Here is a 27,990-nt window from a genome sequence, read left to right on the forward strand (position 1 = left end):
GTGTTTAAGCCGGTTTGACCTAAACAAGGTCAGTTGGGAGGTTATTCAATGTGGTTTGGCTCCCTCTAGAGGACGAATAGAGAAGAGTAAAGCATTCTGTGTGTATTTATACATGCCTCCAATAAATACCCAACAACAGGTATATTTTCAGATTAACCATAACGAACGTAAACGAGAGTATATTTGATAACATGCGTCCGAACACTTCTAATACTAAACTGAACAAAATCAAAGGCAACCCATGAGAAAGTAAAAACATCTGATTACATTTTTAATACACACATTTGAGATCAGGTAAGTTGCTGGTGGTATATTGTATTATGCTCTTTTCATATCAAATGGATCATCGTCTATACTTTCTGCTGAAGTTCTGTGCAAGTATAGAATGTCTTCTATGAAACATATTGACAATTATAAGCAATCTATCCATTTCCGTCCAGTTTTCTTGTTTGTTAGCTCCAAATTGTGTACTCATCCACTTGTTTTTGAGCCAAACGATTATGAACGCAGGTCAACAAATTGTTCCACACAATATAGAGAGAAATCAGCTCTCCATCACCTCACTGTAATCCCTGCAGCGTTGCTGTCTTTTATGGATGGGGGAAGGAGACTGCTGTCTGCCTTCTCAAGGACTCTTGCCGTCTATTTTTGTTTTTTTTGGGCTATGTTTGAACAACTGTTTGAGATACTAAAAGGGGAGGCTCTGAGACTGCTGCAGCCTTCAGCACCACCTGTGGCAGCCTGCTACGGCCGCACCAGTAATCCGTCTTCATGTTTAATTCATTGGTCGGATGTGAGCTGCTATTTCTCGTATAAAACGACCTTCGGGGGGCTTTTTTCATGTGATGTAACCATAGGTAAGACAAGGATCTGGAGGTTGTGAGTGAGCAGTTCTCTTCTCATGAATCTATTCATACAGGGCAATAAGGAGACCTCTTTAGTGATGTCTAAAATAACAGACTGCAAATGAATGTATTATTTTATTAATTGATAATTATCAAAATATCTACCAGAGGTAGAGCTGTTTGGTGCTAACCTTGGAGGGACAGGCTTTATGACCTGATGGTTAATCAGACTGTCCTGCCACAAGTGGAGTGTGCAGCAGAGGGCTGCAACTGACCTTGACCTCTGACCTGGAAGGGAGCAGAGTCGGGGGGGAAAAACCCCATCAGGATAGATATTTCACCAAGCAATTGAAATGAGGGAAGCATTTATCTTGTTTTGTGACTAGAAAACTGAATTCTATGACCATAATTTTAGCAGATATTGTGTTCATGTGTGCATGTTCCTAAATAGGTTTTGAGTTCCACATATTGCCACACAGCAAACCTAGGGTGGTGTGATACTCCATAGGAGTACTGTACAAAATGCACAGAAGGGGGCAGCAATGGTTGGTTGGTTAATAGCAGCCCAGTTGCTCATTTTTGCCTTAAGGTGAACGAGCAGGTTTATCCAGCCATACGATTGACTTGTTTGAAACTAAATTGCAGTTAAAATCTAATTCACTTTAAAAACAGAGCATGAGAGTGATGGAAGAAAATACTGAAATGTTTTATTTATGTGAAAGTAACAAATACTGCAATGTAATAATCAAACTACAAGTTCTATATTCAAAATCTTGAGTAAACATACTGAAGTATTAGCAGAAAAATCGAATCTTGAGTATAGAAATTAAAATACTTATTACAGAGCAAAATGGCGCAACTCAGTCTAGTGTTATAGGCTATATTGGTTGATGTTTGATATTACATTAGTATTGTTAAAGCATCATTTTGATGTTGCAGCTAGATGTGGTGTTGCTAATATTATTGACTTGATAGTGTTGTGGTAGTTAAGCACCATATTTTATAATCTGATCATAACTAAACTAAGGTTGCAGTATTACCTCATTAGTATTGTAAATATTAAAAATCTTAGTTTGAATTCTTTCTCCAAAATCTACATAGTGCACCTTTAGAAGATGGTACCACAAGTAAGAGAAGGGTTGTACAATAGCTGAAGTGACTCAGTACTGTTGGAAGTGTTTGCTAATTTAAGCTAACTACATTGCCCACAAAACTACTGGTCATACAAGACCAAGTGAGCTTGTAGTGATAAACTGCTGAGCGAGGATGTGATCAGTCACTTATGAATTTAAATTATTATTAAAAAAATATTTTCTTTTAAAAGTTAAAGGAGCAGTGTGTATTTTTGAGGAAAAAATATCTTCAATGACTGATTTTTAATGCCTAAACAAACTGAATAAACTATCTTTGTATCCATGACTGAATAAACAAACTGACCTCAAAGGACAACACAGTGTCAAACTGTTTCACTTTGTTTATATGTGGCGGACCCTGCCACCCCTTCGGCTTCAAACAGTGCTCTGGGGACCTTATCTTCCTCTGAGCACAGCTTATTTATTCAGTTATGGAAACGTTTGCATTATTACCTCATTAATGTTGTAAATATTAAAAATCTTAGTTTGAGTTCCTTATCCAAAAGCTACATAATGCCCCTTTAATTAATAAAAGACAAAAGTTGCTAATCCACCTGCTGCTGCCTTATGCACACTTCTGTGCCTCATAGCTTCTCTTAGTTTCCGACAGGCTTAACTTTGAACATTTGTCGCTTCAGTCATATTCAAACTATTAATTAAAGAACACACTTCCCAGCTTGTGCCCCCCCACCGCCGGCGGCTGTCGGTCCTGTGTGTCCCATCATGGCGGCCCCGTGCGGGACGGGACTATCCAGAGGAGGGACCGGAGGGAGGAGCGGCCTGGGATGATGACGTAGGATTGGAATGAGGGAGTGAATGTTCCGGGTCAGAAACTGGACGGGAGAGGAAATTAACTCCGGGACGAGACGGAAAAACGAGAACGCGACTCTCTTCCACACGGAGATGTAGCCTGTGTTTTTGACGCTAAAGAGAGGGGGTTTTAAACGCGGCGTGTGTCGAGGAACCGAGCGGAGGAAAAACAGGTGCCTGCAAAGTAACCCAAGTGAGTCGACGACGGAGAATAAATCCCATGTTCGTGGCGACAGAACGAACGTTAGCTCGGTAACGCTGCAGCGACTTACTTTCGGTTGGAGTTTCGGCGTTTGTTCGCCTGCCTGCGAGTTTCGCCTCGCTTGTGTTTGACGGTGAATTCAGCCCAGGACTGTCCCGCCGAGGCAATCTGTTGCATCCCCCTCCTGCCCGCTGTTTGTTTATCGCACGGGTACGAGATTTATTCCCGACTCCCCCGTGATGTTTCACTGTATACCCCTGTGGCGGTGCAACCGTCATGTTGAGATGATCGATAAACGCCACTGCTCCCTGCTGTATGTGCCCGACGAGATTTATCGCTACGGACGGAGTTTGGAGGAGCTGTTGCTGGATGCCAACCAACTCAGAGACTTGCCCAAGGTAAGCAGGAAGGGAAAAAAACCCCGCTTCCTCTCACTGGTTTTTAATGGCAGGTTCAGTGGCGGGGTACCGTGGCTTATTTTTGGTAACATGAAATGCGTCCCTCCAGTTAAAGTGTTTCCGACACAGAGCTGCTAACTGAGCTGGTCAGGCATCCCGTGAGAGTCTGCTGGGACCCGGGGACAATAATTACGCAAGATCAGCGTGGCAGGCACCCTGTGTAGGTGGAAAATTTCCCTTGAACTACACCTCCCACCACAGGTTAACTCAACACATGTTTCAGCGGCTGGGGTTTGATCATAAAACATTTTGAGTGCCAGGTGTCTCAGGCATTCGTGGCCTACTGCGAAGCGAAAGCACTGACATTTTGTCTGATATGTCAAACCTGTTTGGGCAGGTGATCCCGTGCTGAGGTCAGGAATACTCATGACCCTTTGTCTGTACACAGAGAGCCATGACTGCATGTAGGGAGCACTGGAATACCTCATCCTTTCAGGGAGTAGAGACTCATTTAAGAAGATTGATAAAACCTGAAGTCACAACTGTGACTCAGTGCCCTGATGAATATTAAAGGCTTATGAGTTATGGCGCTCTAGGGCAATATTTCTTCCATGGTACAGGAAAATGATATCAATTATGATATGATTTACAAGCAGATAGAGGCATGTTCCTCTTCCAAGTAAGACAATTGATTCACTCAACTGTGATGTAAAGGATAAATGGTCATTATTGACCTCGGAAGTAAGCATTACATCAAAAAAAGCAAACCGAGTGCATAGGTCATGAAAGCTTCAGAAGAAAATCCAGTAAGCCTATCTAGCCTTTACTACTTTTTGCCAAACAGCTGGTAATAAAACTGGAAAAGACAACATAAGAATATATATTCTACCAGTCTCAGTTTACAGTATTGTCCTGATGAGCTGCACCTAATAATCTGTCAATCATTTTATAGATGGACCAGTTTTTTTGTCCAGATACAGAGCCTGATCGCTCAGTTCAACCTGTCCACCGATACAAAATACAGATCCAGTATAAGTTAATTTTTTTTTGAGAATTAAAATCTATATACCTCATTGCATGGAAGCCTTTGGAAAGAAAACTAATACCGTATTGTTTACCGTCGTCTTTATTCCCAAGATCATGTGATCCCACAAATCCATCATGCCAGGCTTCGAGTTATGCTCTTGTGGCCGAGCACACGGGTTGAACCGGTCAACATCCTTGTGGATACTTGAAGCTGTGGTTGTGGTTTAGGTGTGCCAACCAGCAGGAGAGGCGACTGTTCGTTTGCAAACACAAATCGCTGCCGTAACAGCAATTATATCAGACCTGGAGAAGAAAGAGGAGCGAAGAGTTCCTGATGGTGTTTTCTCTCTTCTCTAGACTCGCTTTTGTAAAAGTTTGATTTACAAACTGGCCCCACTGATGGCAGCGCTGTCTTACTCTTTATTTGGTTGGCTGAAACTAGATACACAAGAGACAGATTTTCTTTGAAAGTTCTGTCCCTTTTCCAAACTCTTCCTATTTATAACTTCCTTTATGGTTCTGGGTAAAAAAACATCTTATGCGTCAGGTTGTAACGTCAGAGAGGAGTGAGAAATGTGAAAGACATTCAAAGACCCATGACGTCATCCTTCAAGTCAATTACTACTGGTTTGTCTCGACAATACGACTACAAAACAAAACGCGACTGTAACCTTTTGCAGACGCATACCTTCGTTCTCCATCACAGCAGCTCTATTGTGTTTAATAACAACCATGTAGGAGGACTGCAGGCTTCTGAATTACTGACAGTCTTGGTGAGGTGGGGACACACAAGCCTAGCCTTCATTCTTATGACCCTAGTGCACCCTGGATTAAGTGGATACTAGTTAAAGGATTTGCATGTTATTTCTCATGGATCAGGATGGTTCATTACCCTACATTCAGACTCGAAACTCAAGATCCCAGAGGTCCAACCTGCAGTTTCTCTCCGACATATAGCCTTGAGCTTCTACAGTGAGTGAAAGGATGATTGACTTTGTGGCTTGTCAACATATTCCCTTTAATTCTGCAGCCAAACCGGTTTTATTGTAGACGTTGCTCTCAGTGGCACTCTGGGGTATTTTAAGCCTGAGAAAATTGTGTTCTCAATGTAACCTCTAAAGCACGCAGTACAGAGAGTGTGGAATAAGGTTAAGTCCTCTGACCTCTTATAACTGAAGTCACGGTGGGTCAGGTGTAAAGCTGATTGGATTGAAGGACTGTTGTGTGCCTCAGCAATTAGTAAAACGGTTGGTTAAATGTTCCACCCTTGAAGCTGGTTTCTAACTAGATAGAAAGTACAGGGATTTTGTCCGTGAAGGGAAGAAAAGAGAGCTGACAGAATATGTTTGGACTTGGCTCGTCCATAGAAATTTGATGGAACAGAGATAATGTGAGCAACCTCCCGTGGCTGTGTCACACTGCTTACTTTGTCCATCGAAGAAAAGCACAGGAACAGGTATTCTGGTTGAAAACAAAGATGGCATTATGTGTTTTGTTGTTGCCTCAGTAGTGCGTTTGTATGTGCTGGTGTTTTCTAATGAAGTCGTGATGAATCATTGACCCGAATTGTTAAGCACAGGCCAATAAAACCGCGAACCAACACACATCTCAGACTTTACACCTGACAAACGTGGTACTGGCAAAGTTTGCCCTCTTTCCATCGTCTGTACCTGCATGATGTGATCAGCCGGTGTGCTCTCATTGTCGCATCACACACATAAGTATGTGACAATTTGGCAACCTCAACACTCAGCTCAGAAATATTCCTAGCATGTTTAGAGGACTGAGGGGCGGATTATGTATGCCGACATGAGAAACTGTTTATTGTGCTCTTCGGCGTGGAACTAATGTCATCAATGCTTGCTGAGTGAACCCAAGAAACGTCCAACTGGATAAACCTTTGTGTCAGTCCAGTTCATTGCTCGCTCTGTGCCCTCCTCACATTTGCCTCCAAGGTAGCTAACTGAGTAAACGATGACCAGCTTGTTGTATTAAAAGTGATGCAACAAAGCCTTGACTCAGTAAACATATTTCAAGTCAATCATTTCAACCAGAAGGCAGATAAAGACATGCACAAGGCTGTAACGGGTAAGATGAAACGGCAGAGGTGTGTTTTTACCGAAACAAGATGAGGCAAGTTGATGTTGAGCAGATAGTTTCAATAGTTTTTACAAAGAAAAATCTGCTGACCGAGTCATGGAAACATGACACACAGGTTCGCACTGTATTTTATTGGCTGTAGGCCCTATTTTGCTTTTTTGATTGTTTTATGTATTATTTGTGCTGAGGCGCTGGACAGAATTAGCAAACAGTAACTCGTGTCTCTTTGTTTATTCAAAGTTTCCATTCAGCAACTGGCCCTCATGCTACATACCGTCAGTCTACTTCGTGAATAGCAGTCGTTGGCTTAGTAAACAGCAGTCAAACTAAGAAACCAATGGGATGAGAAGAAATGCAAGGCTTTTGAAATGCTCCTGCCTGTTAGTCCAGTTTAAAAATGAAAACAATTTCCCCAGTCTCCAACCCCAGTGACGCTGTAAGACCGAGGTGTTGTTTGAATGAATGATATAACACAACTCTTTACATTGGCAATGTATAAGTATAATGGCATTAATTATAACTGTGACAATTAGCTGAAAGTTAAGTTAATCAGAATCCAGTGTTAAATTGAGTCATTGTTTCAGTCCTGTCTCAAGCAAAAAGCTTTTGCTCTTCTTCAATGTAAGGATGTGATTCTTTTCTCTGTTATATGATGATGATGCTGGTAAACTGAGTATAGTTAGGGTTTGGACTGTTGGTCAAATAAAACAAACAATCTGAATAGACTAACTGATTAACCAATCAGATTGATTGATGACAAATATAATTGCTAGTTGTAGGGCCGACCCAAATGTTTCAAAGCTTCGAGGCTTCTGACTTTGCAATACCAATCAACATCCAAATCAGTAGGTGAATGCCTCATTTTTTTGTTTAGTTTAGTTTTTTTGGATTGAGATTTGTCCGCTGCACCAAAAAAGAGGCAGAAGACTGATAAAAAATTAGGAATAGAGCTCATGTATGGTGTATATTGGCCTCTAAACCCACACACGTAAAAAAAACAGGTGTGCATGTGATAAAAGTGTACAGAACAATATCTGCAAATAGAAAACTATCCTCATAAATGCCACCTTTCCAACAGTGCTGTGGTTGGAGGGGTTGACACTGGCACACATCTTATCCCTGTCTGTCGTTAGGCTCATATTATTTGCAAAGTCCAGCCTATAAGTAAAAAAAATAAATAAATACGTACATTTTAGGAAAATATGCTATCCCTCCAATCCCCTGTTGAAGCCTCGAATATTTGCAAGTAATTATCGCAAGCCCTAAACATGGTATTTGACAGCCTTAGCTAGTCGTAGCCGAGCAATAAAATGATTAGTCAAGTAACAGACAAATACTCAGCAACAACTTTGATCAGAATCAGAATCAGTAATCCTTTAATGTCTCACAAACAGGGAAATGTGTTTGTCCCAGCAGCCAAAGGACAGAATATTATAAAAAACTAAACCAATAGCAAAAATAAACATTATAATTAAAAAGATAAGAAATAGAAATAGAATATGAATAGACTTGTATATCTAATCAATCTGGCACTGTATGATAGCATAGTGAATATTTTTGGGTTTTGGACTTTTGGGCTGGATTGGAAAAAAAGTATTTTAATGGGGATTTGTTTCAAATACTTGTTGTTAGCAGCCCTTAGTTTGTGCATGAGGTTGCCTACCATCATCTCAGAGTTTCGAACATTACACACACAGTGAAGGTAGAGATGGAGAGAAAAAGCAGAGGAGAATTCATCTTTGAGACAGGATGTTACGGAGTTTTATGACATCTGTGAAGTGGTAAAGACAGAGGTCCAGAGCAGGAAACTGGTGGTTGAACTGACTTGCTAAATGTCATGTGATCTACAAGAAGTTCTTGCAAAGAGAGAGCCGTCATACAGGTAGTTGTCGAGTGACTGACAGGGCAGTTTAAACTCCAGCCTATGCTGTGATATACAACACTGTATGCATGACCATGTAACCTTAGACCCTACTCAGCATTCAACGCTGATGTCTTTTTACTTAGGCCTAAGTCTTGTACTTGCAGGGTTGGTGGCTTTCAGATTTAATAAAATTACAACCAGCAAAGAATCTTCGCATTATATTCGTCTACTATCAAAAATCCTACAGTCTGATATCTTTTAATGTATTGTCTGAGTACGTTATGGCTTTCATAGTGCAAGAAGCCATTGCACTCTCTTCCCACAAACCATTTTCCACTTTCTTCTCGTTCTCTAACAAACAGTGCCAAAGTTGAAACTAAAGATTCAAACATTGACTTGAAGGTTTAGTGAATGTTTAATGGGCTCTTGACTCAGCCTGTTTTGGTTTTCGTCACACATGGGTGGTTGTTTGGGGCGTGGTGCTGAGTGACACCAACAGGACGAACAGGTTTGCTGTCACTAATGTTAATGCAAGTCTTGCAGAGCTCATTCAAACTCCACTGATCGTATAGAAGAATCAATTATGCATCGCCCTCTGCGACTTCTGTGATTGTCTTTATTGTTATGAAGAGATTAGGGTTGTGAATATTTGAATAAAACTGCCTTTGTTTTCTCTTGATATTGAAGGTTTCAGAGTACCTGTGTTTTTCTTCCGTAGCTGCGTTTGTCAAAAGGAGTGGCGTAGTTCAAGAAGGAAGTCTAACAGTGCTAAATATGTTAGTAAAAAAAGCCTTTGATGGAATTTGCTTTACCTACACATCTGCCACAATTCAAGTACGTTTCCTGGAAATGAACAAGTCTGTACTGGCCTAGTCTTTCGTAATGATATCAAGAGACAAATCTCTGAATTTACGTTTGTGATTGAGAGACTTAGCAGAAACTAGCTGCCCTCACAATATAAATGAAAAGTAAAAGTGAAATTAAGGGTGTTAGGAAGCTAAAGCCCAGTCCCTTGTCATGACTTGTAAGAGTGCAGGTTTGTTTGCTTGATGAAATGATGGATTAGAGACTGTTTGAACTGTCTAAAGACGTTGTGCATTTAGTAATAGGGTGCAGCTTGACTTTTGGACTCTTCGGGCTTATTTAATGTGCACTCAAATAATATAATAAGCAGCTGGATCATGAGTTTAGCTACAGAGGATCGGGCAGTCCAATAACATTGAATTAACAATGATTGAATTAAGTGCTGCCTTCTATGCTTCTTTTGCGTTTTCCTAACTCTTGTTAAACATCCAGAAGAAGAACAATTATAGACCTACACCAAGGTCTCTAGTCTGAGGATAGTAGCATTGAATATTAGTGGAAATGACACAGTCATTAAGAATTAATCAGAAATCATTAAGGGCTGGCAATGTACTGGATGGGGGCTAATTTTACAACAGTGAGCCGCATGGATTAGCTGTGCACCAGCCATACTGATATAATGAAGTTATTTTCAGTTGAGATTGAGCAATCTCCAGACAAAACATTACATTTACCTGAGCATACTGCTCTAGGACAGTAAGTTTTATATATAAACGTGAACCAGAGAGGACACAGTCTAGTTTCCTCCTAAAAAGCAAGACACTTTTTTCCTACAGCCTTTTTAGGCAAAAGGAAAACGCATTTGACATTTTGAATGAGTGAAGTGTTCCCCTACAGTTTTGAAATCCATACACAGCTCAAACCGTTTTGAGTGTATGGAACAGGTGGTTTTAGAAAGCTGCTGCAGCTTGGATTCATGTTTGTCATAATGGATTCCGAAAGTGACATGCTTTTATGACAAAAAAATGAATCAAAATGATATGGTATAAGCTGAGCTGCAGCGATTGGTTTATTACTTGATTGAAAGAAACGTAATCGCCAATTAGTTTGATAATCAATTAATCGTTTAATTTTTCAAACAAAAAATGTTAAACATTTACTGGATCCGGCTTCTTTAATGTAATTTGCATCTTTTTTTGTTATTGACGATAGTAAATGAAGACTCTTTGGGTTTAGGACTGTTAGTTGGTCAAAAGAAGCTATTTGAAAATGTCACACTGAACTTGGAGAAATTGTGACTAGCATTTTTCCCTGTTTTTATTTTAACATTTTATAGACTAATTCCCAAAGCACTTAATGGTGAAAATAAAAGGGAGAATAATCAATAATGAAAATGATAGTTAGTTGTAGCACAAATTATGAGAAGTAGAAACCCTCAACACAATCGACTTGTCTGTCTGGTATACACAGTCATTGTGTTGCACTGTTTGCGTTCCTTGTGTGTGAGAATAGAGAACAAAGTTGTTTGTTTAACCATATTCAGGCGAAAGTATTTGTAAGCAACATACTGGACATTAAGATCAAAATACTAAAGGGCATGTTTAACAGTTAACTTCAATGATTCATTGACTGAATGATAAATGTATGGTTTATGGTATGCCCTCATGACCAGCTGCTTTGTAACTAGCAATAGCAGGGAAAAAGGCCAGATGAGGAAATTCAAGAGGCTGTTATTTCTGTTCATGCCAAAACATTAAAGGAACCTATAGCAGTATTGTTAACTACCTGCTTTACCACCTATCAGGCAGGGCTGTGTCTGCTCTTGTTATGGGCGTCATGTATGTGCTTGTGATAATTACTTTTGCCTTTTAGATACGAGTGCCAACTGGATCTTTCAATAAAGACACATCTCTGTACTTTTAAGTAGTGACCATGATAGTATTAGAAAAGTAGTAGGGACTCTGCAAGTAACATTTTTTTTCATCGTCAATCAATCTATGGACTATTTTCTCAATCAATTGATTCTTTGGGCTATAAAATTTCAGAAAATGGTGAAAAATGTTCATGATCAGTGTTTCCCAAACCCTAAGATGACGTCCTCGAATGTCTGGTTGTCCACAACCTAAAGACTCAGATTCAGATTGCTGTCACAGAGGAGTAAAGAAACTAGAAAATATTTACATTTCAGGAGCTGGAATCAAAACATTTTGACGTTTTTTCTTTAAGAATTACAAAATGTCGTGCAAATAATGTGGTAGCTGCTGAAGAATTTAAACATAGATCGGGACAGACAGACAGACACAGGAAGACAGAGATTTAAACCTGCTGTCAGACAGTTCAAAAATAGCTCTTTACTGAAATAGAGGAAATATTTTGTCATGGGCTGCTATTTTCTTTTATTTGAAACCTTTTATTTGCTTGGTTGTACATACGGAGCAATGAATTGAAAGTAGAGGGGGAAAAAATTATCTTTTGCTTACAGCTGAAAAAATAAATACCCTTGCCCGTGGCAGTCCTTGTGTCTTTTTAGGATAAAAGATTAACAGAAATAAAAGGCAACATGTTGAGGCCATGGACTGGCCTTCATCATTGTGATTGTGGTCTGATACTAAATCACCTCTCCAGTTAATCCTCGAGTTGTCTGTAGTCATCCGTCGTCGCAGACGTATGTCTAGTCACTGCTGTAGCTTGCGGCTTGCTTCAGGTTAAGTTAATGTCCTGTCACTTGTCATAGCAGGAAAAGCACAGGTGTTAATTATAACTTTAATGATGGCTTTGCACTATTCAATAGTTCCTGTGAGTCATGACGGTAAACCAGACGATGAACAATACCGAGATCCTTCTTCCGTGTCTTCATCTTTTCTCTGGTTCTTCCTCTTCTTCCTCTTCTTAAAAAAAACTAAAGCAGCTAAATAAATCCAGCCATCATCAATTATATTATTTAAACCTGTCATTTTCAATACTGTGACATGTAAAATTGTCCTCTGGTAAAGGCCTAAATAGTTATTAATCTGTTAAGAGCAGCCATGCAGTTATCATAACAGAGCTGATAAAATGTGTACAATATTTCAGGGCACACAGACGAGCTCTGAATGTTTCTTCTGATGATTTATGAGAGTAAGATTTTTATGCCGCTTCTCACACATGGTTCACCTCCTGTGAGGTGTTTTCATTTTTATATGCCTGATTAGACATTTTGTCTAATGCTGTTGGAGCAGGAGACGAATCACACCTTTATCTTTCGTTCTCACATTGTGGAGAATCAATGTGACTCCAGTAATTGCCCCACCCAAATTCACCACGAGCAGAGGTTTTATCAGCCAGAATAATTAAAAACAATTTTGGCACTCTATGAAAGTAACACGCAGTCATTCATTCAATCATCATTACTTCTGAAATGCTGACAAGGTGCATACTCCCACAATACAAAAGCAACTCTCATTATGTTTTTCATCTGTCACCAAACTTCAAATCACATTCAGTTGCATTCAATTCGAATGCATATGTTTAATTGTTGTCTAACTTTATAAGGGAGTGATTCGAGGAGGTAAACAAGTGCAAACTGTAATCGGAGATGCACCAGTGTTGTCAAAGAGCACTGCTAATATGAAACCCTTTAAATTGTTTTACTGAATATGTATTTCTTTTCACCTTTCAGCCATTTTTCCAGCTGGTGAAACTAAGAAAACTTGGCCTGAGTGACAATGAGATCCAGAGACTTCCACCAGAAATAGCCAACTTCATGCAGCTGGTGGAACTAGATGTCTCTCGAAATGGTAAGACAGGAAAATACTGTACCATTAGTTTCATATTGCAAAAATGTATTTCTCTGTATTTTCCTCCTGATTGCAATCTTTTGTAATCAAGCAAAGACAAATGAATCACATTGACAGTTTTACTCCCCATTAGCGAGGCTGATGCAACACAGAAGCATGAAAAGATGGTTTACATTAGCCTTTCTCTTGTGACAGAGACACAATCCTGTAGGAACACTGGTGGGGTTTCTCTTGCAGCAGAGCAGACTGCTCACAGTTGTGGCTACAGGGTGAAACCAGATTCAGAAGGTCAACTAAGTTAAAGAAAGCACAAACAGACATTATAACACACTGTACTGAATGTGATGAGTCATAATTACTTTTAAGAGTTGACCTTTTAGGGTAAAATAACTATTGGGTAATCAAACAGGTTCATCCTAAACTAGATTAATACAAAATGCCATCTTATTATTATAGCTATGTCTTTGTTTTTTTAAATCACTTTAGCACTTAAAGCAACTGTCGTCATCATTTTGACATGTACCATTTAACTGCTGCTGATTAACTGCTGTCTTTTTTCTTACTCAGATATAATGGAAATCCCAGAGAGCATTTCATACTGCAAAGCCCTCCAAGTGGCTGATTTCAGTGGAAATCCATTATCAAGGTAGTCCTGAAGATGTTTTACCTCTCAAAAATACAATACTTGTTCCATGATCTCGCACATTTATCCAGATTTTAAAAAATTGGATAACAAATAGCAGAGAGTACTTATTTGAAAATGTAAATCATTCTTGTTGATCAGCTGCAGTTTTTCTGTTTTTTTTTTTTTTTTTAATCTTTTTTTTTTAATCTCCCAGCTGTTCTACCTGCCATTATAAACATGTATATCCTCTCCATGACAGACTGCAGATTTTGCACACTCTGCCTTTCATTGTTGGCTGAGACTAAGTCTAATTTGCACCTCAGCAGGTGCAAAACCACAGTGCTTTGCAATATATAGTTTGGGGGGCAACAATGAATAGTATTACAAAGGCATAGGCGTTCAATGCTTTGAGAGTGCACACATGCACGCCCACACATGCGCGTGCACACACACACACACACACACACACACACACACACACACACACACACACACACAGACATTCACATGCACACACACACACAGTCTTTTTCCAGAGTAGTAACCTAATTTCCAACTCTTTAATCAGCTCTATTTTAAAAGTCAAATAGAAAAAGGTCTAGTTGCGACTGTGGGTTAGCAGGAGGGTTGATGTTGTTTCACTATCAATCCTCATGTGGATATTAAAGGCCCAATCCTTCTTTTTTCAGCCATATTCACAAATTAAGTTTGACAAGCAAAAATAAGTACTTTTTAAATCATCATAATTGAAAATATGGACATGATTTTTTCTTGTGTTTGAAAACAACCTTGACAGCATCAGAACATGGTAATAACTAATACGTACTTATCTGTATTTGCTCTTCTATGAAAGGACCTCTTGTTTGGGTTGATGGCACGTTCCACGTTGACTTTATGTGGTGGGACTTGTGTTTATATCAGCAAGATTTAGTTTACACTTAGCTCCAGTCTGCTTCTTCCAAACAACAGTAGCAGGTTGCATATGATGGCTTGACAGACAGTGAGGACTTGTTGATAGCCTGCTCAATAGATATACAGAACCCAAGGTTTTAAAGCTTTGTAAGCAAATTCAATAGGATCTTTGACTTACAGTAGTTCCAGATAATGTTTTGTTGAGCAGAAGAAGTCTCACAAACCCATATCTATGTAGGATACTCAAAGAAAGTTACAAGTACACTTAGCCTGCCACAAAAATGGAAATAACCAGAGCTAAAGGGACACAAGAAGCATTATTTTGTTTTTCCTGCTGCGGATCAAAATGTGACCACAACTACCATCGCAGTAGTCCAATCTGGTCAGCCTAGAGTATTAAAGAGGATAATGGATTTTAAAGTAAAAACCAGACAAAAGAAAGTTTGCAGTCTGTTTGTCTCCATTTAAAAAATGAGAACTGGGCACATGGTTTACTGTTTTCAGGAGACCAGGAGGCACAGTGATGTTTTTTTTTGTGATTACTGTGATTCATGTTATTAAATGTTCATATACAAGTTAAAACATTTGATCCTAATATATATAAAGCTGCACTAAGCATTCTTTTGAATAGAAAGGACAGGGCAGGAGGAAAAGATAATGGTCACAAGCATCGATAAGCAACTCATGGATAGTTTATGGCCGTAGTGTGTTAGTACTCTTGCTTACCATTATAGCCCAGTAGAAAGAAAGCAACGTGGACATCCAACCAGAATCTTCTCAAGTTGATTTAAAACATATTTGTTGGAGAATTTAAAGCAGGTGTGTGTGTATATGTGTGTATGTATGTATATATTTATGTGTGTATGTATTTATGTGTGTATTATTTCTGTACTTATGACATCACGGCCTGACTCTTATTTCTTCAGGTTACCTGAAAGCTTTCCAGAGCTACGGAATCTAACATGCCTTTCCATCAATGATATTTCATTGCAAGTTCTTCCAGATAACATTGGAAAGTAAGTAAACACACAATGTTTCATCATACGTGGCCTGACATATTAAGTGTATTTAGCCTTTGCCAATATCACTTTCCCACAGTTTCATAGCCAAGGCAAAATTGAAACCGTTTATCTTACTGTGAAATGAATGATGTTGATATCCATGTTACCTTTATTAAAATGGTAAACAAATGGTATTTAGGATGTTTGTAACCTTTCATAAATGTAAATCTTTTCTAGGCTTTCTAGACTACCTCTTTGTTTTGAGACTTTGTTTTGGCGCAGACCTCTAGCCTCAGGCTGTTCGAGTGGTTGGGGATGATAATTAATTTCATCCCATTTATATTCTGAAAAGACAGAACCAATTTGATTTTCACCCTCAGCGATCTGTAAACAGACAAACAGTCTAGTGTGTAAAAGCAACTAAAGCATCAGCATTTCCCTTTTTAAATGCATTGAGCTCAAACATTTCTTAGAGTGGCACTTCTGTGTGTGTTTTCTAGTGGCAAATTAGTCAGGTTGACAATTGCGTTTTTTTTTAGCCAGTGAACACAGTCAGAGGTCCACCTGCACAGCAATTAACAATGAGAAAGACAGTGTTTCTTTTGAGCTTGAAGATTAAAAATGTGTGATGTTCCAGACCATTAGCAAACCTCCTCCTGCACAGCTCACTGAAGGTTATGCAGTAAATGCTATTAGCGACAGAAAAACACTTAGCATGTCAAAGGGCGCGTATAAATTCTCCTGCAAACATTTCTTCTAAAGTCTCCTCCATCTTCCTGGATTGAAGAAAACATACCAACTGCATTACTCTTCACAGACACATCAATCAATGTTTTCTTCTTGGCTGCATTGTCATTGTTCATAAAAGGCTTGTTGTTAGATGGCACATAATCTGCTGTAGTGAAATCTCATGTCTGCCAACATTCTTATTCCTATGAGGTCTCCCTTATTGTTGAGTTCACTTATAATTGGATTTAATAACAGAACTATGTGCTTTTAAGTCAAATTGCCACAGGGGATGTTTTTGGTAGACGTTTGGAATTCAGGGAAAACTCAATTCAAACCCTTACAGGGATTTAAGGGAGTAAATGAAAGAAATCTGCTTCTGTGGATATTGCTACATCCTATTACCTTTTTTTTATCAGACCCTTTCTTTTTTTAACACTAGTGTTTTTTAAAATCTGAATTATAAAAACAGTTGTCCATGTCAACATGCTTTTTAATGGCAGCTTTTCTGACATTGATCTCCTCGATGAAACTCGTACTGACGTTGTTCAGTAGTATGTTATGAATAATTATTGGCAGTGGTTTGGATGGCATATTTTAACCATTAGATACGTGTTAAAACAGTTGGAGCTAAACTAAACAGAGATTTGTCTTGGCTTGCCACGGTGCCATAAATTAAGAATTACTGCTGAGCCTCTCGGGGGTAATCGTGAATGGTGGATGAGAGCCCGACTGTGTGACCTGAGAAAAGACTCTTTCTGTTTCTTTAGTGATCATAGGTCAGGATTGTAGACTTTAAAATAATACTATGCTGCTTACAAATGAGCTTCTTAGACTTAATGTTAATCCAATGTTATACATTTACAGTATTTTATCTACAAATTGATTTTAACTAGATTAACTGATTAATTTATTATCACAGTACTTTGGGATAGACTAAAAAATTGCCAAGTAATTGAAAAATTGATGAACAGTTTCAGCTCTATGGGGATACGTACTGTTATGGATTAAAGATGTTTTGTACACTGATAATGGTCCTTCATAGGCTTAAATACATGAAGTTGTGCTATTTGCTGAGCATTGTTGATGTTCTAGATATTTTCTTTGTTAACTATTCAGCAACATGTTATATTTTTTTCACTTCAAACAAGCATCAAAGCAATGGTGGATTTAAACGTTTGCTTGCTCTGACCTCAGTGTTGCATTTGAAATGTTGTTTAAGGGGGTTTTTCCTGTACAGAAATTATTCTAATCCTCTTCCAAAAAAGTTTTATTTTAGAGAGAAATTCATGGCTTTAACAGCTCATATTGTTGGTGTTGTTCACCATGGCAACGGCTACAAACTGAACACACAGCTGGAGCTTTTACAGCCACAGCGACTGATTTACATTATTTTGACTCTGCACATAGTCTAATAGGGTTACCTCTATGCCATGCACAATCTACCTTAGGTTCAAGCAATCTCCTAACAACCTTCCCCTCATGGTACGGCATGTGCCCCACATATGTCCCACATCTATCTTACATAACCCAGTGACTTGAGGCCTGCTCTCTGTCAAGGGAAGACGGTAATGAAAACCATAACACAGTTGGAAACGTGAATAAGATAAATGTGCATGGGGTTATCTGTGGTGTACTTCCTGAGTTGGGGGTGCTTTCCAAAAAAAAAAAAAAAGGCTTTCGCAGAAACCTGATACACTTTGTGCAGTTTGGGGGTTGTTTTCATTATTTTTCATATCTTTTGGCTCAGCGATAGGCTCTTGAGAATGAAAAACAGAAGACTGACAAAAAGTAGTTCTTCTGTTCCATGTTGTCGCATTTGAGGGCAGGTCACTCGGGAGATTTTATTTAGATCAAATCAATAAACACTTCAAACATACCTACTAGTTTCTGTTAGTCCCTCTGGCTCAGTTTGCATGGGTAATCTTTATTTGCTCACATTATGAATGTAATCTGTCACTGGAAAGGCTTCGAGAGACTGAAAATAACTATTTATTACCTTGTCTATTTTTTCTTATTTTAGCTCAGCCATTTCCCGTCTGCTCCTTCACCCCACTTGGTCCAATAAACGTGATAAAATACCCCCTCAAAAATAACAAGTTTGGATATTATTGTGGAGTACAGTCACTTCTTGTTGTCTCCAAAGACAGTCTGGATCATAGACCCCCTGTTGTCACATTATAAATTTAATCTATCGCTGCAAAGGCTTTGAGAGACTGAGAAGTCTTCAAACTATTTATCACCGTGTCTATTTCGTCTAAGTTCAGCTCAGCCAATTGACTCATAATGTTTGTTGGTGTTTCAATGACATGTTGAAAAGGATATTGACACATTGGTCCGACTCGAATACCACATGAAGGCCCGAGTTATTTATTCTAGGTTCTTCCATAAGATGGACTTTGTACTGCAATAGTTGGCTGTTATAAAAATCCTCCATTAATTGGCTCCATATACAGTACTGAGGCACACATAGGCAGCGCCGCAGGAAGATAACCCTGTACTTTGGTCTCTGATGCCACCAAGACATTTTGTTCTTCATTTTAAGTATGCAGCACGTGTTTATGCTGTCGAGATTTCACAGACGTGATAAGACCGGCCCACCTCCAAAGTACTTCCTGTTCCCAGATATCTGATTGCAAGGATACTAACCGTTTTTAGCTAGAAGCTCTATTTTCTCCCACCGTACACTCAGAGCAATCATATGTATTATATGTCTGTCTTGGGGAGATATAGAAACTGCAGCCCTTTTTTCTTGGCATTTTCAGAAACATATAATCATCATTCTTTTTGCCTGTCATTGCAGTCTGGTCAATTTGGCATCACTAGAACTCAGAGAAAATCAGCTAACATTCCTGCCAGAGTAAGTAATCAACCAACCGCACAGCCTGTGTGGATATATTGTCGTAGCCTATAACTTTGTAGTACACTCTGCTGTTCTTTAATGATACATTTCATGGAGCACCTTTACTTTGTTAACAGAAGTTAACAAGTCATAGAACATGCAGGAAACCTCTGACTTCTCTTGTCCTCCACAGGTCACTATCTTTACTTCACAGACTTGAAGAACTCGACCTAGGAAATAATGAGCTTTACAGCTTGGTGAGTTTTTATTTAACATTTTGTGGATGCAGGGGAACATGTTTATACACAAACTGAGCAGAACAAAACTCTTTCCCATTTCCTTGTTCTTGTCACATCCGAGTAGATTAGCATCCCTCGAGAACAGCTTTTGCCTCTTATCACCCAGATGGGAGGATGACCATCTGCCTTGAGCTTTGGTTTTAAGTTTTAATCTCGTGTGAGCGGTCAGACCCTGATGGTGAATGATTTACTGGCAGATCAAGCAAAGCAAAGTCAGGCAGCCAAGAAAGGGCTCTTCATGTGCTTTGTTTTATGTCCTATCTATTCTTCAGACCTGTGACCACTGAACTTGATTTTTTCCATTTTGTGGTGCTGCCTGATGTTTTTCTGCTCTGCAGTGAAAAATAATATTTAAAAGCAGTGTTAGGTTGAAATTCTTAAAGGAAAGTGATAGAGAATTGATTTTGAATATAAGAGAGTGTTGTTGAACCGTATTTTCATTAATTTCAGTGCTTCACCTCGCTGTCTGTGCAAAGAAGTTATTATTTTTCTATACACTTATCTTCTCTTTTTCTTTGTGTTTTCTCTTTCTCTTCTATTTTCCCGACTCTCACTCTCATCAATTCCCACATTTCTTCCTCCCACATAGCCAGAGTCAATAGGCTGTCTTGTCAGCTTGAAGGACTTGTGGCTGGATGGAAACCAGTTGGCGGAAATACCTGCAGTAAGCTATTCATCCAGTCTATTTTTTTGTATTTGAGATTCAAAAACAACACACCTAAATAACAGTTTAGGACAAAAAAACTACAAAACGATATCCACTGCAGGATGACAAAAACCTTGTCTCAGAGTCATGTGACTATAGATGTATAGTAAAAAGGCACGTAACATTGTAAGAGTGGCCACATGTGTCGATATGCCGCTATATTATTGTAACTCATATATTGGCTCACCACAAGTCTCTTCTCTGAACTTTAGGAAATGGGCAGTATGAAAAGCCTGTTGTGTCTGGATGTATCAGAAAACAAAGTAGAGCGACTTCCGGACGAGTTGGGCGGCTTGGTGTCGCTCACTGACCTGCTGGTGTCTCAGAACCTCATCGATGCTCTACCAGAAAGCATTGGTAAGAATTTGGACTCTACCAGCTCTTCAGTTGCATGATTATACTATCTTGCAAGCTTTTTTTCTAATAGTTTATTTCTGCTCTTTGGGTAATTCGTAAAAATGGGAAAATGCATTTTGTCTAAAATAGTTCAGGTTAGACCAATGGAACAACAGATGCTTAATGTGAAAAATGGACATTCAAGCACCAATTTCACAGGACGGCAACAAACACTTTCCACATATCTCAGTAACTCTTCATCAGCCTGCTGATCAATGTCTGAGTGATGTGGATTCTAATTAACATGTGTCTGTTTTTTTTCTTTGCAGGTAAACTACGGAAACTTTCCATATTGAAAGCTGATCAGAACAGGCTAACGTATCTTCCGGAGAGCATTGGCAACTGTGAAAGCCTTACTGAACTTGTGCTAACAGAGAACCAGATACAGGTGTGTTTGCACTACATTACTGTCTTGTCATAAAGATTTGAAGAAACCACTATAGGATCAGTACTTTCATGCTTATTTTACATGCTTAATTTAGCTTTAGCTGGTCCATGGTAACCTGGGCAATATGCAGACTGTTGAAGAAAATGTTATAATTTAAAATAAAATAGATGGTTAAACACAGTTGCAAAAGCACCATTGGGTATTATTCATCTGGACATGGCTGCTCTCACCAGTCTGTCTGCTTTTCTGTGAGCTGCATGAAGGACTGTGTGAGCAACATGTCTCACCTTTTCTCTGAGAGCACTACACAGTGTAGTGTATTGTATTTAAAAGTGCACAAGCACATTATGTTCTCTCTAATTGTTGATTTGATCTGTTTATACTGTTAGAGTTTGCCGAGGAGTATTGGAAAACTGAAGCGACTTTCCAACTTCAACTGTGACAGAAACCAGCTCACTTTATTACCTAAGGAGGTAAGCTTTTCATATATCATATATATATTTCACTGAACAGTTAGTGTGTTGAGAGTCAATTTCATGAACTGATGATCCAAAACTCAAAGTTAAAAGTCGAAAAATTAGCTTCTTACAAGAGTACTGAGCAAAAAAAGTTTGTATCAATATTGACCGATATAACTCGTATATCAATATCAATCATTTCGCACTCCTTAATATAGATATGGGTATCAGCCCCAAAAATTGGTCGAAATGCTTTTAAAATAGACTCTTACTCTTGTTATGTAATCTTTTAATGCAACTGTTGAGCTTAAACTGACTAAAGTTCATTCATGTGTGGATCAACAATGCTCTCACTTGTCGTGCTCTCTCATTTCACTTCCACTGCTCAGTCTTCTGGCTCGTTCAGCTCCGTCTAGAGTGTCTCCATTGTGTTTGTATGTGGAATTGTTTCTAATCTCTTGTCTGTTTAAGTGAAGGCACGCCTGCTTTAAAACTTCATCTGAAAGGCTCCTTTAGACGTCGTACAATGCCCCTGTGTCTTAATGATGCAAAGACCGCAGTGTTTGCAGTGAAATAACAGTCGGCCTAGATCATGAATTAACGCCGATGGTGTCACTGTTTTCTCAAACCCCCCATTGCATGACATCCTGAACAATTGCAGTGTGACCATGGTCCCAGTATTGATTTGTGCCTTGTTGAGCTACTTGACCATTGGTCCAGTTGTATGGATTCTATTGATTGTTGAATAGTTGCTCATAACACATTTTCACAACAGCATTCTGTCCATGCTTACATGGAAGCTGACATAATAATGTATTTGGTTAAGAATTTCTCCGCTCTTCATCTGCTTTGTTTACTAGTGACTCTTTTGTTTCTTTTTGTTAATGCAACAGGTGCCTTTCATACTTGCTTGTGCATGAATGATTAGCTTAAAATGTTATCATGATGAATCTTTGTAACAGCCTCCTGCTCAGGTCTGAACAGATGAATAGATAACTACTGCAGTCTAACCTACCAATCAAGTCTCTGCTTTGTCTGGCTACTAGGCCTAATTGTTCCTAATTTTAGGTCCAACCACCACATCCCATTGACGTTTAAGAGCTCTGCAGCTGAGATCACTAAATCTGGGACAAAGTGGCCAAATGCTGACGACAGATTTACTCTGTTCTTTTTTGTCCTGGCTCTGTTAAACAACCATGTGTGTCTGTCTATGCTATGTTTTCATGCTTGACTATGACTGACGCTGATCATGTTGTCTCCCCTGTTATAGATCGGAGGCTGCAGCGGTCTGAATGTCTTCTGTGTAAGAGAGAACAGACTTATAAGGATACCGTCAGAGCTGTCACAGGCCACAGAGCTGCATGTGTTTGACGTGTCAGGAAACAGGTTTGTATAGCAATACGCTCACATCCAGTTTCACTCATCTGTTGGTGGAAAAGTGGAGTGAATACCGCCTTATCAGTAAAAAACACATTGTGCACTAAGGGATTTGGAGACTTGGCAATTAGATAGTAATGATAACGATTTATCTTACTTCATCAGGGTTTAAAATAATATGATATTTTTATGATTTATTGGATACACAATTTATATCTCAATGTTTAAATCTTCCTTAGAATACTTTAAAAATGCCGGGACTGGACTGCAAAATCAAATTCAAAACATTTTTGAACAAATGTCTTGGTATTGATATTGCATCAGTATTGTAGAAAATGTCTTTCAGTACTTTAACAAAATATTAACACAATGAGATATTTGATAAATCCTCATCAGTAATGTGCATAAAATGTGTAATATAATAAAAGTGGACAAAGGTAAATATAAGAACCTGTTGAACAGTCTGGTAGATTCAGACAGTTACTAGGAATAGGAATCATGAAGTAACTCAAGATACAATGCCATCCACAACACTTTGCTTAAGATACTTATGATATCATGATACAGTGATTCTGCAATATTTGATGCATCCTTTGTGGTGTTGGTTTCACAATATCTTGTGAAAAAAACAAACATATAACACTTCAGAAAAACTTGCATAGAGTCTAAGCGGAGTGCCTTTTTAGAACACACACACTTACTGCAACTTGTTCATGCCCATGCAAGCCATCATTTTAGTGTTGAATAACCATAAACTGACAATGGTTAAATGGGTGAAAGCAGAACAGTTCTGGAGTTAAATGATTAAAGGATGGAAACAATTGTGCCTCCATAAATCTATACAAATCCAATCTAATCTTTAGAATTCAAGTTTAGATACGTTTTCACCCCGAGGAGTCTTGCATGTTTTGATAGAAATAGATATTTTGTGTCAGTGGTAGATTGTTGTATCCATATTTTTTCCCATCCTTAAAAATGATATCAGTCTACTGTAATGCTGCTATAGAAAGATAACAGTATCCAGGCTTGGGAGGGTTACTTCCAATACAGTTACTAATAACGTGTTAAAAATTGTAACATAATCCAAGTATCACAATATCAAGTAGTGATTACTTTCTGTTATATTTGGATCACCTCAATGCCAAACATACAAAGACTAGAGAAACCAAGACTAGAGAAAAGAAATATATCAAATATTACCTTGATTTAATCTTGTGTGTATTTGTTAAGTAATCCATAATTTTCCCCTTTTTTTACTGAATGTTTTAGTACAGTTTCTTTCCTGACAGTATGTAAAATGCAAGATGATATACAGTTTCATACCAAGCTAACAATATAATATTAATATTTATGAATATCTGGTGAAATACACATCTTCTTTTAATTCTAATTCTACTTTTAATTCCCAAACATTACTTTTTGATGTGTTTTTTCCGTATTACTCACTGTCAGTCAGATTGTTGTGGCTGCAGTTCTCTGCCACTACCTGTTCTGGACCAAGCTTTGTCTTCAGAGGCAGCTGCAGGAATGTCTGCAGCTTTAGTCACACACAAACATGTTCACCTCGATGTCTGGAGAGCGTCTCCCCTCCTCCGTGTTGTCAAAACAACTGCCAAGGCCCTCATTCTAATGTGACATAACTAGTCCAAAAATGTGTACCTGCAGGTGCCGTTCATTTTTAAAAAATCCTGTGACAAATGAGCAGGTTAGTGATTTATATCCTGTTGGTTTGCAGGCTCCACCACTTACCTCTGTCACTGACCACGCTACGACTGAAGGCGTTGTGGCTGTCAGAAAACCAGTCGCAGCCTCTCCTCACCTTTCAGACGGACGAGGACCCTGACACAGGCGAGAAGGTGCTCACCTGCGTGCTGCTGCCTCAGCAGCCAAGTGATCCAGACAAAGGTAATGTTTTAATCAACTGGAAGATGATGCTCAGATGTTTTGAATAACAACCATGAATCGTCTTGTGTTATCAGGAGCACTTACTGTATCTCAACATTTTTCTGTCTTCATCAAGCAGATCATTGTCTACATGTTTCTCAAGTGTCGGGCTTCTTCCAGTGTAAAGTGACTTGTTGCCAACACTGTGACATTTGAGCAATATTCCTCATCAGTTGTTGCATCGTCTCCGAGTATTTAGAGCCCCGTGGTTTTTGATGACATTATCACATGATCTGCTCGGTGAAGCACGCTGTGTTCTGCGCCCTCTAAACCTTCCCTGCAGTATCTTGTTGATTATGAGGTCCTGTAAGGGATCACAGAGCCTATAACAGATCAGGGCCTCTCCTGTCCCTTGAGGCCCTCCTTGGTTATGTTTTTCAGAAATGCGGTGGATTGGGCAGCTAAAGAGGCTTAGCAGTGGCTGGCCTGCTGCCAGTAAAGGCTCACCCAGTGGGTAGAGATGTGGCTGAGGCCTGGATCTATCTCTGTCTGATACAACAGCTTATTGTCATTTTTCCTTTGCCGTCATCCACTGCCTTGAGGCCTAAATCTGTGGACTGTTTGTGATTCACTGCAAAACATTTGTTCCTTGCTTGTCACTGTACTTTGCGTGTGAAAAGATGTTTGCCTCCCCCTCAAATGGAAAGGTGCTTATGTTCATTCATTTTTGTGACGTGCTGCCTCTCAATGGGGGAGATGCAGATATAAGACTGGTGGAGGTCAGACGAGCGAGGCTGAGGTTGGGGGCAGGGAAGATTGTGTTGCTGTAAGCCTGTGACTAAGCTGGGATTTGAAACTGTGATCTGGCAGTTTCGGGCTCCCAGTTATGTGACAGCTTTCATTTCTTGAGTTGGCAGATTGCAGAGAAGCAATCATAACAACCATATTGATTTTAATCTGCCGAAGTATTCACTTCAACTCGCACTCTGTAATTCCATCTGAGCGTGCTGATGTGTGCATGAATTCCGGTAATGTAAATTGCGTTGTGTCTTTTTAATACATGATCACAGGCTCTGATAATCTTGCCCGCTGTGGAGCCCTGGAGAGCCTGGTGAATGACATGGCAGATGACACGTGGGACAACAAAGCAGTGAACCGGATCAGTGCCATACACTTCCTGGATGATGACGAGGAGGAGGATGACGACAAGGTGAGCAAGACCAAGGGCAAATCTCACAACCATCCATCGGGCAGTTGGTGAAATTTGCGATGATGTACTTCACACCACAAATGTTAAGGGAGGAAAACTCAGTGGATCCAAGTCGGTAGCGCTCATCCTCTGAGGACCATCAACAGTTAATGGCAATACATTATATTAGGGCTCCATCTAATCATGCATTCTTTAGAATCCATCGATAGTCGATTGTTTGTATGTCGATCACCCTCTCTTAAAACAAACAGCTAATACTTAAGTGCTTGATTTAGTTAAAGCTATTTTTTCACTCACACAGTCTGTAATGCAAACGGAAAACATAATATGGCGGATGATCATTAGAAATTACATTTAATTCTGGGGTGATGAAGAAACATTTAGAAATCAGTTTTGAGGATTTTTACGTCTTGTTGATCGTAGCCTGGGTGGGGACAAAAAGTGTCTGTGTTGTTGTTTCAGCTGCAAGTGCTGAGGGATTCTTTTGCTTCAAGTGTTTGTTTATAACATCTGTTCCACCTGTGAAAAGTCATTTCCAATTTGCAGCGCTTGCATAGCACCACATACCTGCATCTAAAAATCTACCATACTCCCGCACTGTAGATGATTGTGAGTAGCAAGATTCAGCCATATGTTAGCATTAGCAGCCACAGCCAGTACGATGCTAAAATCTGTGGATTCTTTTATTTTCCAGATGTAAACAGTTGCTCTTTGCCAGTTAAAACAAATTGAACTTTTTCCCCCTCAAACAGGGAACACTACTCCGACGGGCCACGCCTCACCCCGGTGAGCTGAAAACGATGAAGAAGGCGGCCGAGAACCTCCGCAACGACCTGAATGCTGCCAAAGGCCTGGACTCCAACAAAAACGAGGTCAATAACGCTGCAGACAGAGTGACAACGTCTGTGTGACCTTTTTTTACCTCAGAAATGTTTTTTACCTCCTGTGTCTGGCCGTGTCGTCCTGCACAAACCCCCCCCCCGCAGCCCCCCTTTTTTTCTTTTACATACGAATCCCCGGTGTGGCCTACCCCTCCTGATCAAACCCCAGGACGCCTGTAACCTTCCGCCATCTCCAGCCCTGTGTAAAATATGTTTGAAACAGTCTATCAGGGCCGCCGTGCCTTCTTCTTTTTAATTAATGTCCACAGCAATAATCTGCACAGAGATGCTCCTTTTAAAAAAGATATTTGAAAGGTTTATTACTTTTTTAAATGCCTCTTTTTAAAATATACTTTAGGTAGTTGCACTATTATAAGTCGTTATAATATGGACAAACCTTCTTAAATGTATTATATTTGTTCTATATCTATTTTTAAAACACTGGGTGAATATTTCTTTTTACATTTTCGGCAAACATAAAAGCAGGAGTTTTTGGACCTACTGATTAAGGATTATTGTATAGTCTCTTGTGAATATTGATACTTTTATACTTTTTGGCAGCTCTAATGTAAATAAAAATGTATAGCAAATTTCCTAATCGGTTTCAGATTTTTAAACTTTCCTTTTCTTGGTACTTTTTTTTCTTCTTCTTTTTTCTTTTTTTTAAATCAAAGCAATGAACAAAACACAGTCACTAATGTCTTATTTGATCCATATAATAATTTTCATTGGATGAGTGGACGGCCTTGACTCCTGTAAAACATCTCAACTTATTTTTGGATAATAAATAGATTTGATTAATTAAGTTTGGATTTAAGTACTGCACATAACCCAAACTTTAATCGCTCATCTGCAGTGTAATTATGCAGACGTAACAATGCTGTCTTATTTATATATGTTGCTGTGCTTCACTACTTTGCAATGTTTTCAAAAAGATGCCAAAAACAGCTGTATTTTTAAAAAGTTTTCTCTCTTTAACTAAGAGTACTGTATAGATTAATCATTGGAGGTTTGGTGAGAATGAGGTTCGTACCACGAGGATGGCATCCTTTAAAAAGGCAGTTGTTAGAAGTTCCACTTTAATGCACTTCTCAGCATTTCTTAAATCCTTTTACATGGTACACGATAAAATTGTATTATTTTGTCTTTTAAATTGATGGCAAAAAATGGACCAGAGAAATTGGTTCAAGTGTTGGTTTTTAATGTTTTTAATTATTTTCTGATCAAACTGCACAAAAGAAAAATCTCAAAGGGGCACTGTGCCTTGAGGTTTTGATGACTTTTTAACCACTGATCAATAAAATGAGTGCAACACTAAACATGTTTG

General features: G+C 39.1%; 1 protein-coding gene across 1 annotated transcript; it reads left to right on the forward strand.

The window, feature by feature from the left end:
• Window positions 1-2,767: 2,767 nt before the first annotated feature.
• Window positions 2,768-27,982, forward strand: lrrc1 (leucine rich repeat containing 1). The gene is made up of 14 exons (XM_030441432.1): window positions 2,768-3,388; window positions 12,841-12,958; window positions 13,526-13,604; window positions 15,422-15,511; window positions 19,026-19,082; window positions 19,258-19,321; window positions 19,953-20,027; window positions 20,282-20,426; window positions 20,735-20,853; window positions 21,243-21,326; window positions 22,582-22,697; window positions 24,424-24,593; window positions 25,643-25,782; window positions 26,535-27,982. The coding sequence occupies exons 1-14, from the start codon at window positions 3,230-3,232 to the stop codon at window positions 26,691-26,693; spliced, it is 1,575 nt and encodes a 524-aa protein (XP_030297292.1). The 5' UTR covers window positions 2,768-3,229; the 3' UTR covers window positions 26,694-27,982.
• The last annotated feature ends 8 nt before the right edge of the window (window positions 27,983-27,990 follow it).

The sequence above is a fragment of the Sparus aurata genome, chromosome 15, assembly GCF_900880675.1.
Source record: "Sparus aurata chromosome 15, fSpaAur1.1, whole genome shotgun sequence".
In the NCBI taxonomy this organism is placed as follows: domain Eukaryota; kingdom Metazoa; phylum Chordata; class Actinopteri; order Spariformes; family Sparidae; genus Sparus; species Sparus aurata.